This window comes from Pleuronectes platessa, chromosome 19 (assembly GCF_947347685.1).
Source record: "Pleuronectes platessa chromosome 19, fPlePla1.1, whole genome shotgun sequence".
Lineage (NCBI taxonomy): Eukaryota > Metazoa > Chordata > Actinopteri > Pleuronectiformes > Pleuronectidae > Pleuronectes > Pleuronectes platessa.
Genome location: NC_070644.1, coordinates 2,933,945 through 2,950,687, shown reverse-complemented (window position 1 = coordinate 2,950,687; position 16,743 = coordinate 2,933,945). Strand labels below are relative to the sequence as shown.

General features: G+C 40.5%; 1 protein-coding gene across 2 annotated transcripts; it reads left to right on the top strand.

Moving 5' to 3' along the window:
- Nucleotides 1-2,863: 2,863 nt before the first annotated feature.
- Nucleotides 2,864-11,177, top strand: ckmt2a (creatine kinase, mitochondrial 2a (sarcomeric)). Of its 2 annotated transcripts, none has more exons than XM_053411211.1 (9): nucleotides 2,864-3,021; nucleotides 5,110-5,308; nucleotides 5,597-5,692; nucleotides 5,799-6,020; nucleotides 8,603-8,688; nucleotides 9,101-9,224; nucleotides 9,800-9,934; nucleotides 10,620-10,745; nucleotides 10,916-11,177. In XM_053411211.1, the coding sequence occupies exons 1-9, from the start codon at nucleotides 2,873-2,875 to the stop codon at nucleotides 11,030-11,032; spliced, it is 1,254 nt and encodes a 417-aa protein (XP_053267186.1). In that variant the 5' UTR covers nucleotides 2,864-2,872; the 3' UTR covers nucleotides 11,033-11,177. The 2 variants fall into 2 exon arrangements, with proteins under 2 accessions (XP_053267186.1, XP_053267187.1); XM_053411212.1 differs by lacking the exon at nucleotides 8,603-8,688 and adding an exon at nucleotides 6,974-7,059.
- The last annotated feature ends 5,566 nt before the right edge of the window (nucleotides 11,178-16,743 follow it).

Below are 16,743 nucleotides of genomic sequence, written 5' to 3'. Positions count from 1 at the left end.
AAACCTGTAAAGGGGACTGAATGAATTAGCAGAATGGATGTGTTCAGAGTCCAGGGCTCCAGCATGTGATGATGTCCAACCAGTCCAGAGCAGGTGGAGGAGCGGGCCGGTGTTCCAACACAAGAGCTCAGCAACAGTCTGCAATGAGGCTGTTATTGTCAGGCAGGAAGATGATCCGATATAGGCACAGGTGAAATAGACTTACCCTTTAACCAGCATAGACCTTCATTAAACTGTATTTGTATAGTCCTTATTCACAAATAGCAGTTAGCCTTATAGGGCTTAACAAGGTGCGACAGCCTGCGCTGTTAACCCTCAGCAAGAGTAAGGGAGAACTAACGTATTAAGAGCTTAAACCTCACAGAGACTCACATGTGAGGAATCCCTCTACCAGGACGGACAAGAGTGTAATTTACAGATGAGTTTATATAAATGAACATGTCTGACAGAGATGAAGGGAGCAGTAATAACCAGTGTAATGATAGTCATCCAATAATAGTCAAATATGTGAGTAAGCATTTTATATATAAGCAATCTAGTTTACCTTGTCTTATTTATATGTGTTTTCTGAGGTTGCTTTGTGTGTGGAGGTGTCAGGGTCACCAGGGTGATCAGGGGGTGGAAGAAGCAGAGTAGTAGGAGGGAGGTTATGTGTATGTGTGAGCGGCTTCAGCTGATATTTTCAAGGTCAAACTGGAGAGTGATATCGGACCCTCAGTGGTCATAGCTCAACGTGAGCAGCCTGTGCTGCTGCAGCTCATCACTGTGGCCCTCTATTGGTTTATAACTGCGTGCTTCTGAACTTATGATTGGCCTCCAGTTTTTAATCCCGCTTGAGGGGGTGGAGCCCCCAGTGAGAGGAGTGTGAAAAGCTCTTTAACAAGAGACCTTCAGCAAGAAGTCAGAGCCGCTTTTCCACAGGTACCGTACCTTCTTTTCTTCTTTCTCTCGCTGAAACTCTTCATTAGCTTCCTGTACTTACAAGTACATCTCAGATTGTCTGTGAAATTGTTTATAGATTATGCATTAAAGAAGATAAGGGTTATATTTTATATTATTTTATACATTTATGCTTTTGATGTTACTAGTTAATCTAAAAGGGATCACCGGTGTGTGCATTTTTTCGAGAATCAATATGTTTAAGATGTTAAAGGTGGATAGAGGCATGTTATGATGACTTGATATGTAGCTGTAATTACATAGCGTAATAAGAAGCAAGAAAAAAAAGGTTTATATATGTATATACCTTTTTTACATATATATTTATATACCTTTTTTATATATATATATGTACGTATATACCTCTTTTTTTTTCTTTCACATTTACTATGAAAATCTTTTCCTTTCGTCTTTGAATCCTAATCATTTTAAATATTGGAGGCAGTGTTAACTCATCCGTGACCTTCGGAGAGGACAAGGCTGGTCTTACGTCCCGTCTGTAAACCCCCCCACCCCACCTCCCCATCTCCCCGGGAGTTAAAAGGTCATACTGATCAAGGGGAAGAGAGTCTGAGTCTGAGGCCGATTTGTTGTAATCCTGACCATAAGACCACGTGATCCATAGTGTCAGTTAGCAGTCGAGGCTTTACCACCAGAGGACACTTGTATCATGCAGCCAGGGATGATGTTTCCTGTTGCAACTTAAATAACGATAGCGACAGATAAATAAATGAAGATAATTCTCTTTATCCTATTATTTTTTTAATTACCATCTCGGCTGTTCCATGTTCTTTTCCGTCCTCCTTCCCTGTTTCCATCCCTCTGTCCAGCTGACTTGGCCTCATTAGGGTCCAGTCTTGTGACCAGGTCTGAATGTCACAGAGTCCTGAGCCAGAGACAGTTTGGGTTTTGGCAGTGGATCCTTGCAGCACAACTGCCTGTCCAGTGATCTATAAATAATATTATCATTCACCCAAAGAGGCCAGAGTCCTTCACCTCCACAGACTGAGGCAGGAAAAAGAGACAGGGATAAAGAGTCAGTAAATAAAATAATCAGACGAATTACTGGGTGAATGTGTTCCACCCCAGTTAGCAGTGCAGGGGACTGATTGGCCAAGACTCACCTCTGACCTGGATTAACAGGAGTAATGACGTCTTCACAGCTTCCCTTTATATTAAGACACAGCAGCATGGTCCCTGTGAAGGACGGGCTGGAAAATGACCTACAAGAACACAAGTTTCATGAAACCATTCAAATGTAACATTTTGGATCAGTTTTGACGGACTTAAACTGCAGATTGTGGTCTTATATCCAGCCGGGCCTGAGAGCTGCTTCCTCTTTCCTCCATCACTGACAGTTCTTGGGTATTAGTAATGACTGAAGCCTAAGTGGTCATATGAAACCTGCCATTCTCTGGTACTGTGAGTCTGTGATAATGCCAAGAGGCTAAGAGCATCTGCCACGTTCCTGTCCTCTAATCTTGTTAATGTATCGGGGGGGTCGTCTCAGCAGCAGTTAGTTGGCGATATTGTCTTGAGATAGAAGTCGTGAGCTCATGGTTACGACCTGGGAAGTAAGTGTATAATGACAGTCAAAATTACAAAGATAACATTTTACTAAAGTAACAAAAAATGACATACTAAAATAATTAGTCCTGCTGTGACATAGTGAAAATATAATGGCGGTGCTGTACACCTTCACGAATATGATTTGACGTGGCCAGGTAGCCATGCAGATGTGACCCTGTGACTCTGAAGCATAAATGAAAAGGCTTCAGTCAATCCCTCTGATCTTAAGTACTGTTACGTGAACTTCCACATTGTTTTCCTTGCTCTTTATATGCATCACATTTGAAGAGTTTAACAATACACTGACTCTCTTTCTCCACAGCTCTTTTGCTACTGACAGAGTCTGAACAGAACAAGCAGAGAGATGGCGAACTCTTTCACACGAATGATCTCTGGCCGCAACACGGCCGCGCTGTTGGCCAGCTTGGGCGCGGGAACGTTGGCGACTGGCTTCCTGTTGAGTGAAAACAGTTCTCTTGCTGCCGAGGCGAAGAAGATGCTGTATCCTCCCAGGTAAGACAGGCCAACATGAAGGCCACAGATGCAGTTCGAAGGAGGCAGAGTCAGGGGCGGATTGTTTCTACTGGAATGATGTAACAGGAAACGAGGACTGCATCAGTTTGCATCCTCTTCTCAGACCACTGACCCTTTGCTTCAAATGCAGACTGAGAGAGAGAGATTCCTGGGCACGTACCACAGCTCAACATACTCTACCTATTAATATAAAAATGAAGATACATTAAACATTAACCCATTTGTCAGTTAACACAATCTTCTAACAATGTTTGAACTGATCTAACAAAACCATAGAGAATAAATAAATTTACACAGGTATGAGAAATCCATACTTCCCCATCCTCTTGTGGGCAAATGGAACATCCCACCTGAGAGTATACCGAGTCGGTCAATGTATAGGAGCTTAAAGTTGGCTGGAATATCAAACCACAACATTACACACAGCTGTTTGCAGGATGCATAGCGATGAGGTAATGTAATGTTATTCTCATTCTGATCTCATCCATCTTGTTTGTAAGAGACCTGGAGTCTCAGTGTAGTAAATCGTTGTTCCTCACCGACCACAGACGTTAAGTATAGTTTGTAGAAAAAGTCAATTGGTCTCCCTGATAGTCTAAGTTTCTATTGTAGGTCATAGGTAGCAATGTTAAAATAAGTCTGTTCCATAACCAATTCAAATCTCCATGTAGGGCATTTACATTGTTTTAATTTTCTAAGCTTTTTTGATGAAGAATATTTTGTTGCTGGACATAAAAATAAGTTGTTGCCACTTTATGGCCCCTGACTTATGAAAAATCCAAGATCCGCCACTGGGCAGAGAACAGAAAAAGGCTTAATTCTCTGGGTTTTTCTCAAATTCCAGTGGATGGACGGCCTTGATGAGTCATCGAGTAGTCCCAGCTCTGTTATTATCTGACCTGACGACACAGACACTGACTACGTGCTTCACATCACTTGCACATTTCAGACGAGTGACTCACTGCTTTATTTTTCCGCCAGAGAAGCAACTGAGGTGACATCAGTAGAAATACTTCATGAGCTCATTTGTATGTTTTTCAAAAGTGATACTGTACAGAATCAACAGATGTGGCTTTGAGGCCCGCTGTGACACTGTGGTTCATGTCAGCACATTTCCAGTGAGTATGAAGAGGTCACAGCAGCCACGTTGGCACCGTCCTGTGGTATCACCAACGCTCTCAGGTTTCCTCTGCGTTACCTTTAACACTCTCCCTCCCTCACTCTCTCTCTCTCTCTCTCTCTCTCTCTCTCTCTCTCTCTCTCTCTCTCTCTCGCACACCCACAGCCTCTCTCTCCCCCAAAAAACAAGGTTAAATCCACATCATCCAGGTCTACACACTTGCCTGATATTTGCACCAGTAAATAGTAGAACATCAGCTTTGACTGTTCTTCTGTCCACCAGGTTGTGGCCCTGGTGTTAAGACTGTGTCAGAGCAGAGATTTTTGAGCATTTGAATTTGTGAACATGCAGAAAACACCTAACGTTACATTTTATCCAAAGCGACTTACAATAAGTGCATTCAACCATGAGGGTACAAACCCAGAACAACTACTGTTACAAGTACTGTAAGGCTGCTTACAATCATTATTTTGTATTTTCAATAGGGCGTCTGGTCAATACAATGTCAGATATGAGTGTCCATCATTAGTCCCTTAAGACCAAGTTGATTTTGTTGCCTTTGTTATCTGATTCGCTTACTATCACCCAACCTTTTTTTATTTTAATTTTGCGCTCACTGAAAACTATGAAAAGTAACAGTCGACTCATCGATTAATAAACTATTATTTTCAAAATGGGAACACTGGCTGGTTTCCGTTTGTCTGGTGTCTGACATGTAAAGTCCTGGGGTCTCCTTCTCATTGAAGTCAGAATTCAGTTTTCATGACAGTGACATTTTGAGAGCGCCTTACCGTCCTACTGTGAATTTCCTTTTGAAACTGGGTGCCAGGATGGGATCGGAGGAAATGATTTTAGCATGTGATGTTTGATGGACTGGGTGTAGAAACTCTTTAAAAGTTGAACTGAATTGAAAGCACGAAATCTTGTCTATACTTCCTCCCCTGTAGCTCTGATTACCCTGACCTGAGGAAACACAACAACTGCATGGCCGCCGCTCTGACTCCGGCCATTTATGCCAGACTGAGGGACAAGGTCACCCCCAACAACTGGACCCTGGACCAGTCCATCCAAACTGGAGTGGACAACCCCGGGCACCCTTTCATCAAGACGGTGGGGTGTGTGGCTGGTGACGAGGAGAGCTACGAGGTAAGAGAGGTCGAAGGTCACAGTTTGTTCTCAATCAATCTATCAATCAATGAATGACTCCAAAATTGAGTGTATAGCTTAAAAGTTCCTTTAATCTTGAAAATACCTTTTTTCAAAGATACTTTGACTTTATTTAAAATAAACTCATTCCTTCTACACAAACACACACACACACACACACACACACACACACACACACACACACACACACACACACAAACACAAACACACACACACACACTTTTGAATCCAGACCTACACACTTGACCTGTGAACTGTTCCCTGCAGGTGTTTGCTGAGCTCTTTGACCCCATCATTAAAGACAGGCACAACGGCTATGACCCCAGGACCATGATACACCCGACTGATCTGGAAGCCTCCAAGGTGTTTCCATCATAACACCCCCACCACTCCCTTACCCCTCCATCCATACATTTCCTGAACCTATCAAATATTTTCTTCAACATCAACTTTTTTTCCTCCTTTCCAGATAACCAACGGCGTGTTTGATGAGAAATACGTCCTCTCGTCCCGTGTCAGGACCGGACGCAGTATCCGCGGGCTGAGCCTCCCCCCGGCCTGTTCGAGGGCCGAGCGCCGCGAGGTGGAGCGAGTGGTTGTCACGGCCCTGGCCGGCCTGAAGGAAGACCTGGCTGGACATTATTACAGCCTGGGGGACATGACGGATAAGCAGCAGCAGCAGCTCATTGACGTGAGTTTCAGCTTGGCTTATTCAAAGGAGCAAGAAAATTGTTTCCCTTGTCCCTGATATCTCGCACCACTCATGTTTAATGTGAAAGAGCAACTCACTTAAAATCTTATTGGGAACTCGGATATTTTAGTGCTTAATAACATTGATTTCAGCAACAAAGTCTCAGTGTTTACATTGAGTGCGATGGAGAAGCTTTTTGGTTTAATTTTAAATGTAAAAAAAACTTCAAATTGATGTGAACTGTGACAGGTCGATGGTTCTCACCCTTTTGGGCTTGTAATCCCTTAAAGTGACGCATGTAAGTGAAGAGCGTTACAGCTTGTTCATACGTCATCAGGTTCATTTGTCTCATATCCCCTGGTCTTTAGATCCCTGTGGAAACTGCAGGAACTTTTTACTTACTTGAAAAACGTTCCTGGGACTAAAACTTCAACGTATTTTTTCATCTAAAGTCTGACCACTCATCACATGTTACTTAGCCTCTCAAACCAGCCTGGAGGGTAGAAAGTATTGTTTCTGTCTCATAATTTCAGGTTATATATCAGAGTGGTATAAATCGACTCATCTCTACTACTCGTCTCTGCAGGGAACCTAATGAGGGTATTTCAAAAGTTTTTCAACTATTGCTTTGAGTCTGACAAGATCTCCCTGATAATGTCAGAGTGATCCAGCCTGAACTAGGAGGCTTCACATTTATACAAAGGCTGCATTACAAAGCTTTAGAGCATGAGTTACAGGGACCCAAAGTCACAATATAAATTACATAAGCCTTTTTCAAATTATTAGTCAATTTGTCTTATATATCTGCTGTATCATTTCTTACCATTCCTTTTCCCCCTGCTCAAATCACATTATTGACAGCTTGCATTATAAATGCACATAGTCCAGGAGGTAATGCAGCTTCAGTTTAATTGACCTGTCTGCTCTGACCGTTTCACGCTGCGCCACATAAGGATCACTTCCTGTTTGACAAGCCTGTGTCTCCATTACTCACCTCGGCCTTCATGGCCCGGGACTGGCCTGACGCGAGGGGGATCTGGTAAGGCTGATGTTGTTCTGTGATATCCACAGTGAATAAAGGAAATGCAGTTCAAAGCATTCCCACCCTGAACTTGACCCACATGCCCTTTTCCTGTACTAGAGTTCCTGTTCTGTGACGTGCACTCATTCACTCAGTTCCCCTGCTCTCCACTGTAGGTGGTGGAGGAAGAAGCATTCAGACTTTTCACTCGAGGAAAATTAGCAGTGCTTTGCTGTAAAATTACTTTCAAGTAAAACATTCAAAGTTCTACATGACTGAGAATTTAAAAACGTGTGTAACCATGCCAACCTGCAGATAAATACTGAAGACACAAGTACCAAAATCAGAACTGAATCACCAGTGAGTACAGTGGTCAAAATAAAGCACATTTAGTCAATTACTGTCCCTTATTTGAGGTACGTGTACTTTACTTCACTATTTCCATTTTATGGTAGGTACTCGTTACTTTTAAGATGAAGTTCTGATGTTATGGATAATATAACAAGCTTTTAAACTACAACACACTGAAGATGAAAGAGGAAATCAGTGTCTCCAACCATTGTGCATCCTGACGTCTTCCAAAGAGCGTGGGTGGTCGGCCTAAGATTGGAGAAAAAGTCCCCCAAAAAAACAGATTGTAAAACAGAACCATTGTTTTTTCTTTTTCCTCTGCAATAAATAACAGGATGACTCCTCAGATTTATCTGGATTCCCTGTGTATAAAACAATACATAAGTCTGGAGGGCAAACCAGCTCCTCCTGCAGCAGATACAACACTAACAGTTAACAGTTCACTCTTAAAAATATTTTCATCATGTTTTGATTGATATTGACTTTTGACAATGATCAGTTGGTTAGGCAACCTTAGCACGGCTAACAAAAACAGGCTGTTTGACTTTGTCAAAAGATTATTGGCACCAATTTGAATGATCTCTGCCATGTTTACCAAGTTAGAGCCACTAGAGGTCAAAGGTCATCCTACCAGACCCTCAACACCCTCCTCGTGCAGAATTTCCACCTCTGCCATCAGTAATGAGTTACACATACCATGGGAGGGCCAAATCAAAAATACATTTGAGATCATTTGTCCCCTCAGTTATATAACTAGGTACACACTATGATGTGTATGAGTTGTGTGTTGGTTGTGTGACCACTGTTTGCAAACCAAATTGCCCCTCATGGACAATAAAGACTTCCCTTAACCTTAACCCTTAACATACTGCTCACTCAGTATTGACCCTTTAATCATGCCATGTATAATAATACATTCGTCAGAGGGACCAAACCACCACTCGGATTTTCACATCTTTCTGCTTACGTAGTTTTACTTGTAGTTTTTTATGCAGGACTTTTACTTGTAAGTTTGTATTTTTTACACATAATTTATATAATTATACTTTTGCTTAGGTAACGTATTTGAGTACTTCTTCCACCACTGCTGAGTTACTTTCCACCAATGCTGTCTTCACAAAACTATAAAACAATCGTTCTACTCCTCTTCAACATTCCCTCCCTGTGTTTTCTCCTCCAACCTGCCTCCCTGTACCCCTCCCACCTTCAGGATCACTTCCTGTTTGACAAGCCTGTCTCTCCACTGTTGACCTGTGCCTTTATGGGCAGAGACTGGCCAGACGCCAGGGGCATCTGGTAGGGTCTGTTAGTCTCTCCTGTCTGCATGTCTGCTGTGTCACCATTTACACTCTAACCTCCAAATGCTGACTCATGACAGCAGGAGTGTATGAAGGGACTTTGGGGGCCCTAGGCGAAAGGGATCCTGGGGCTCCCCTCTTAGTTTGGGGCCCCAGGCAATTGCCTGCTTTACCTACCCTCTTGCAATGCCCCTGCGTGCCAGTGATGTGTTAAACTTCTTAAATATCTTCCTACATCATGTGAAGCTCAGTAGTAGCATGTGTGTGTGTATGTTTCCAAGTAGCATGTATATATGAATGACTATAAGAAAGTTAGCTCCTTGATGACCTACGTGTGTCCTCTCTGGAAATGAAAGCAGCTATTTTCCCAGAGAGCTCTTTATTGAGTTCCTGTAGCTTGATTTCTAAAGGCACAACAATGAGAAGACCTTCCTGATCTGGGTGAACGAGGAGGACCACACCAGAGTCATCTCCATGGAGAAGGGAGGCAACATGAAGAGAGTGTTTGAGAGATTCTGCAGAGGACTCAAACAGGTAGAGAGGAACATACAAAAACACAAACAAAAAAACACAGAGACAGAATAATAGATGTGGACTTTGTGTAAAACTATGATATCTTAACAACTATTGGAGGGGTTACCAGGAGGTTTTGTGTATATGGACATTCATGTTCCTCACAGGATGAATTTTCATTACTTCAGTTGTCATAAAAGCTCAAAATATGTTAAGTGTGTCCAGTTTGATCGACTGTAAAAAACATGGAGAACATTTTAATTAAAGTATTTAAATATAAAGTATTTAAACATAAAGGGCTCATTCTAGGGTAAAGCCAAAGACAATTTGTAGGTGAAACACACTGTTGACATCATTACCAGGTTTATTTTATATAAAGTCTCTGGCAATAGATCCCTTTCACCTAAATCTTACACACTGGACCTTTAATGTTACAACAAATTGTATAAAGTATATGTCAATCATATTTCAAGTTTTTTCTCTTAGCAATACTGTAAAATAAGATCTTGGCGCATTTGTAATTACAACAAATTAAATGGGCCAAATTTGGAAATATAAGTGACTGATCAACTCTGTGCATGTCATATCCCATATAGGTGGAGCATCTGATCCAGGAGAGAGGCTGGGAGTTCATGTGGAACGAGCATCTGGGCTACATCCTCACATGTCCCTCCAACCTGGGCACCGGCCTGAGGGCGGGCGTGCACGTACGCTTGCCAAAACTCAGCCAGGTAATACATGCACACTTTCAGACGACTCAGCAGCTTCGTAACAGTCACAACTCTGTAGGAACACACACAGACACAATTTTAACAAAGTTAACAAGAATAGTCTCTCTGGTTAATTTCATCGTCTGCAGCAATGGAGTTTGTGCACTTCTCATGGAGCTGTAGATGAGTTCTATATTTCTGAGAAATTTGTAAAACATTTTGTGATATTCTGTGTTTTATTCATGTTAAATTCCATTCAAACTATAATTAACATGAATGTCTCCTACTAATAAGTAAAGTTTGTTCATCAAAGCCCGATATATCTTATTCATTCCTATAACATATTTAAACACACTGTTACACTGGGTCACATGTTCCTTCATCACCATGAACACACACTGTAGTTATTTTGAATCAGTCCCACATATACACTGTCTTGCTGCACCAAATGTGGATTAGTATCAAATTAAAAATAGTCCCCCACAACTTTTTTAATCCTGTTTGTGTGAAGAAATTAAACCACTCTAAATGTGGTCTGTAGAGGAAGCTCCATTAAATTGAGATCAAGAATCAACACAATCTCAACTCTTGCCCAAAGCTTTTACCAAAATTGTAATTAAGAATATGATATATTAACATTTGTTCTTCAATCTTTCTTTTACAAAATTACTGCACCATGTAACAAATGATTGAAAACCCTGTGCAGGATCAACGTTTCTCCAAAATCCTGGACCACCTGCGGCTGCAGAAGAGAGGCACAGGCGGGGTGGACACGGCTGCTACTGGAGACACCTTTGACATATCCAACAACGACCGTCTGGGAAAATCTGAGGTGAGGATCAGTCATGTTGCATTAAGAAATATTTTTTCATGCTGTTTATTTGTTCATGTTATTCGGGGAACTTCATTTCCATCATCAGACTCGTAAAAAGTTGATCTGAGTCACTGTTTTGCTGTAGAAATGAACTTTATGAGTGCGTGTGTCTGTGTGTGTGTTTGCAGGTGGAGCTGGTCCAGATGCTAGTCGATGGAGTCAACTACCTGATTGAGTGTGAGAAGAAGCTGGAGAAGGGCCAGGACATCAAAGTCCCAGCTCCCGTTGCTCAGTTTAGGAAATAGATGCTGGACTCCCGGTGCCTCCGGTGTTAGACAGAGGTCAGCGCCCTTTTCGGTGCTCCCTCCAACACTGAGCCCGTGGAGAAACCTCAGAATGACCAGCGTCCACTGCTGCAGAGGAGGTCCTTTCTTTACTCCTCCCACACAACTTTAGGGTAACCTTATCTTAGACATGATCTGCTGTTAGGGGGAATTCTACCTCACTTTAAGGTCTTCACTGTAACCCTGACTTTCAATAAAATCAACGATAACCAAAAAAAATGACACTGTATTTGGGACTTTTCTTACTTTTCTTCTTATGTGTTATTTAACCTTGTTTCACAAATCCTCCTTCATTCTTCCAGACGGCTTCCTTTTTTCCCTTCTTTTACAGCTATAGCTACAGCTACACCACCGGGATTTGTTCACATGTCTTCTACATCACTGTCAAATTTGGAATGAGGACAAGTAGGAAAGTGGGTCAATACTTTTGAAAATGAGCTCCTAGTAGCAGAGGTGTGGACTCGAGTCACATGACTTGGACTCGAGTCAGACTCGAGTCATGAATTTGATGACTTTAGACTCGACTTGACAAAATGTAAAGAGACTTGCAACTCGACTTGGACTTCAACCTCAATGACTCGTGACTTCACTTGGACTTGAGCCGTTTGACTTGATAAGACTTGCTCTTTTCCCCAAAGCACAAAGATTAAAAAGTATGTTATTAAGGAGCGCTCTGTATCATTCATCGTGTTTGTGTGCGTCTGTGTGTGTGTGTGTGTGCAGCGCCGCCGCTCCCAAAACGCGCACTACGCGCTGTGCATCGGGCACCAAGTCCTGAGGGGGCACCAAAAAAAAAGCAACTGAAAAATCATCATAGTTATAATAATTATGTAGCCGAGCGTTTGGTTGTATCATAAGTCCGGCTTCAGCCGACAAAGGACACGAGAGCAGGTCATGCGCTCGGGACAGCACACCCGTTTATCCTCAGTTCATTTTACAACTTCACTCATCACAGCACCCACTTCCTTTAAACCCCTTTTCAAAATAAGAGTCACTACCAACAACCCACTTAAAACCGGAAATACAAATCAACCCTCAACAATAACGTCATTAAATAAATTAGCTTACAATTATAAAGCCGATATTATTTCAGTATAGAAATATTAGGTACCTTTTATCCATGTATATCACAAAAAAGTCAGAACAAGAGATATATTAAATTGCTCAAAAAAAGTTAAAGAAGATTGACTATTCTTGTTTAACTTCTTTATTCTTGGAATCATACTACTTCCCCATCGTGCACAAATGACTGACAGACTTTTGGCCAATTTGGTCTTTTGCAAATGCAATGCAGCATAGGGCTCTGACATATAAAAAGCACAACCCCGTTCATTGTTATGTTCAAGTATTTGTTATGTTTCTCACATGTACACAAACACAGACAATATGAGGTGAGATAAATGAGATGAGATAAACACAGGACAGGACAGAAACTGCTGTGGAACTAGTTAAAATGCTAAATACAATGTTAGCACTTTTGTACAAATAATTACAGTTGCACTTGTTTTTTCAAATGTGTTCATTCTGTAGGAGTGGTTTAAAATGAAGAATATTCTTGCAAAATATGAGTTAAATGTTAAAAATGACTGGTTAATAGTGCAATAGGGAAGTGCAATGTTGGCACAATTTTTTTTCTGTAATTTCAATTGCACTTGTTTTAATAAATAAATAAATACAGATTTTGAAAGCATACATGATCTGTGTAAATATATTATTACTCAGTGATCAAAAGGACTCGAAAAGACTCGAAACTCAAACTGCAGGACTTGGACTTGACTTGAGACTTGTCAGTCTTGACTTTGGACTTGACTTGAGACTTGTCTGTCTTGACTTGGGACTTGACTCGGGACTTGACTCGGGACTTGAGGGCAAAGACTTGAGACTTACTTGGGACTTGCAAAAAAATGACTTGGTCCCACCTCTGCCTAGTAGTAATGTTAGCCAAGCACTGCAGCCACTCATGACAGTTTAGGGTGGAATGTTTAAATACACCTCGGTCACAGCAATGGAAGCTTTTTTTTTATCTGTATCTGAGTAGCACAATGGTAAAGTAAATGTATATATTTTATTAATAATTATAACGACAATCACCAATCTTTTGCAATGCAAGCGCATTCCGGGTCAAAGCGCTGTGTCGTTGGTCTCTAAAGGACTCTCAACATTATTTATTTGCTGCTTTAACAAACCCTGAGCTAGAAACTTTGAACCACAAGATATTTGGCTCCTCACTTCTATAAGCAGGATGCTGAAAGACGCGACATTCGTGTTTAGACAGGTACATTCATATAATGAATATTAATGAATATATTAATCAAATGAATGTTTTGGACCTTGGGGTTTTCATTGCTCGGCTGTGTAGTAAAGACTTTTTTTCTTGGAAACGCCTCCTTTTCAGCCTCTTATTGATATCAAACAAACAAAAATATCTAATTCCTCACCTGCATCAAAAGTAATGTAATGCTCCCTGACTGTGTGTACTTTCCTGGGAGGCCAACAGAGGAGGAGTGATAATAGTTCGAAGGGATTTCTGTCCCAAAACGTCTCAAAATACAAAGATAAATGGTTGTTGTTGCATTTCATAATGCCACAACAATGGTCTGGGGGACGCTCACCAGACCAATGAGATCATTGATCACTGGAGGAGAGAAAGAATGGGAGAACACGTGACTTATAAATAAAAGGTTCCCATTTTCTTATTTGAGTGGTTTTACACACCTATTAAAAAAACCTGCAGATTATCACAAACAGCAGTGAGGAATTTCTGTGGGAACTTTTCCACCTTTTAAACCTGCAATAGCCGATTATTGGCCACTTGGAGGCAGTAGAAACAAGCTGTGAACAGTACACCCCCTCCTCTCTTACCTTGGATGGTTTTGGTGCTGGTTCCCAATTCTCACTTTTTTCATTTGAATAACCCATTTCCTTTGAATAATGTACTAGTAAATATGTGCATGTGCAAATAGGTATCAACTTGGTGGTAGTGTATAAAATAATGACCAATATTTTTGTCCAACCAAATTAAATACAACACTTAGTGCAGTTTCCGAAGAAATTTCTAAATCCCTCGAACTGAAATCTAATAAAATGAAGTCTCCTGCATGACAGAAAAGATCATTAACTCATATTTACAGGTTGTATTTTCAACCCAGGACACCTCTTTAGTTATTTTTGTAGGACATAAGAAAAAAATAGCTTGAGTTAAAAGAAGCACAAAAAAAGCTGCTGCAATGCTCCAGAGTTATACTAGTCTGTGATTCTTCTCAGAAAATTATAGATTCATGTGTTTTTTCAAAAATATGTGTAGCTCCACTTGCAGCTCATATAATTTTACTGCGTTGTCATCAAGTAAATACTTTAAACTGAGAGGCAGAAGTATCTCTACTAAATCCTCTACTTCCCGTTAGTATTTGTGTGGGGAATTCAGAAGCGGAAACAAAATACTTGACTGATGTTCTCACTTGATTAATTCCTAACACAAGGACCTTGTTGTAAATCAAAACCAAATGCTGGTACATCGCATTGAAACTGAAACAATCAGACTCAAGTTCCGGAGAAAGTCATTTACTGTCTATTACACTCAAGTAAAACAAGATTTTAACCCTTTTCACATCTAAAAGCCGTGACAACTATGTACTGGTTCATTCAGCCCAAACTTTGACCATTACATTTGCACTCTGAATGACTGTAGGGTTTAAAGTTACATTTTCACTGAATAATAATAACTGTTATTATTGTTTTTTAACAATAATATGCAATCTGCGAACACTTTAGAGCTCAACCATTTTTCACAATTTTATGATATTTCATTGTTTTTTTACCTGTGTTAACGTCCTGGACGTCGTCTTCTTCTGCTTCTTCTTCTACCTTCATCATTTAGGAAAAGGCTCCTTTATAACATAGTCGATGAGTCTTCTTTACATCAAAGGAGCCTTCTTCATTTTGGAGAGCTGGATTCCAAGACACTCCCACAACTCCAGCTTGTAGGGTAGAAGATAGTCTAGGACTATAAACTGGTATATATCGAGTTTTATTTTGTTGAACTAGCTATGGTTACCTAGCAAGAAAGGTGCCAGCTAGCTAACAGTTAGTTAGTATTGTACATATTTCTTTTTCTCACTAGTAATTGATTGTAAAATAAGACTTACATGCATCAGATGTGCAAAAGCAGCTGTGTGAAATGAATGGTAGGTGTTTCGTTGTGACTACATACTGTATGGGTCATTTTTGACCCATGTGTGTAAAAGTGATGTACAAATTCAAAACAAGATTTGTAATGAATACTTTAAAGGGGACATATTATGCCCATTTTACCACAGTTGATATGGTTCCTTTGGGTCTTAATGAAATGTCTAACATATTTGGTCAAAATACCTCAAGGATCATTTAAAATGGCACCCTTTTTACCCTGTCTAACACAGCCCTCCTCAAATTGACCTCTTTTGAGTGCCTGTTCTTTTAAAAATCGAATGAGCCTAAGTGAATTGCTTTGGCAAATAATGTAACTATAATGAGTGTAGGGGGGGGCGATGAGATGTGGGGGCCGATGAGATGTGGGGGCCGGGCCAAGGTCATGTAAGAGAGACTCCCATTTTATTGTGACGAGAGAATGATACGGAAGTGCATTCGCAGTCACTCAAGCATGACGTTTCTGACTTAAAGGAACCATAACAAATTGCGGGAGTTGTTTTTTTCCCAGAGTTTTTGGGTCGGTAGACATGCCAGATACCCAAATTAACTTGAAGAAGCCTGACAAAATTGGTATTTTCATAATATGTCCCCTTTAAAGGATCAGTATATATTTTTCCAACATATAACAAAAAAACACTAAGCCATGCATGAAATAAAAAAGTAAATGAATATAGGTCATATTTGACCTTTGTTATGCATTAGATGGGTAATGATACAAACATTATTTTTATTCAAAAAGTAACAGGACAAATTTAAATAAGGATTTGTGATGATCAAAAACAAGTTAATTTGGGAATACCTGAAATACTGAGTGTGTTCATAGTGATGAATGAACATTTGACCCAGTGTTAGTGTATTTAAATGTTTTATAGGGATGAATAAGATACATCAGGCTTTGATGAACAAACTTTACCTGTTAGGAGACTTTCATTGTTAGTTATAGTTTGTGGGCCTCTCTTATCAGAGGGAATAACTAAGGTTCTGCCAGTTCTCCTGCATGCACGCACACAGCCGGTTGGGGACTGACATGTAGGCCTGAGACAAGTGATGCAACGATAGATGGTGTTGTAAGTCATGTCATCAGGTTTCCATAAGGGGGTTTAGTGAATGGATTCTTAGAAGCCATGTTTAGTTTCATTTTTTTGTTGTTTAAGGTCATAAAAGACGTCCTTGGTACAATAGCGTAGAAGACATGTAAAATAAAGAGAATGTAGATGAGTTGGTTACATGTTAATTTATGTTTATAATTTTCCGTCTTTTACCTGTGTGGCATGAGATTACTGTTTGCACCCGAGTCTTTTCATAACCTTTACTACATTTTGCCAGTGCTGAGGCTCCATAATTTAATATTACACCTCAAATCCTTTTTAGGCTCATCAAACCACTCTGTTCTCTGTATGAAATAATCGGCGCTGATGTTTCTCATTTGTTGCAGTTTATACAAAGATATAATATCTGAAGATGATAAACAAAAGACATACAAG

Coding starts and splice junctions, on each gene's coding strand:
- ckmt2a (XM_053411211.1), top strand. CDS start 2,873: ATGGCGAACTCTTTCACACGAATGATCTCTGGCCGCAACACGGCCGCG. Junction 5,693..5,798: donor CTGATCTGGAAGCCTCCAAG/GTGTTTCCATCA, acceptor CCTCCTTTCCAG/ATAACCAACGGCGTGTTTGA. Junction 10,746..10,915: donor ACCGTCTGGGAAAATCTGAG/GTGAGGATCAGT, acceptor GTGTGTTTGCAG/GTGGAGCTGGTCCAGATGCT.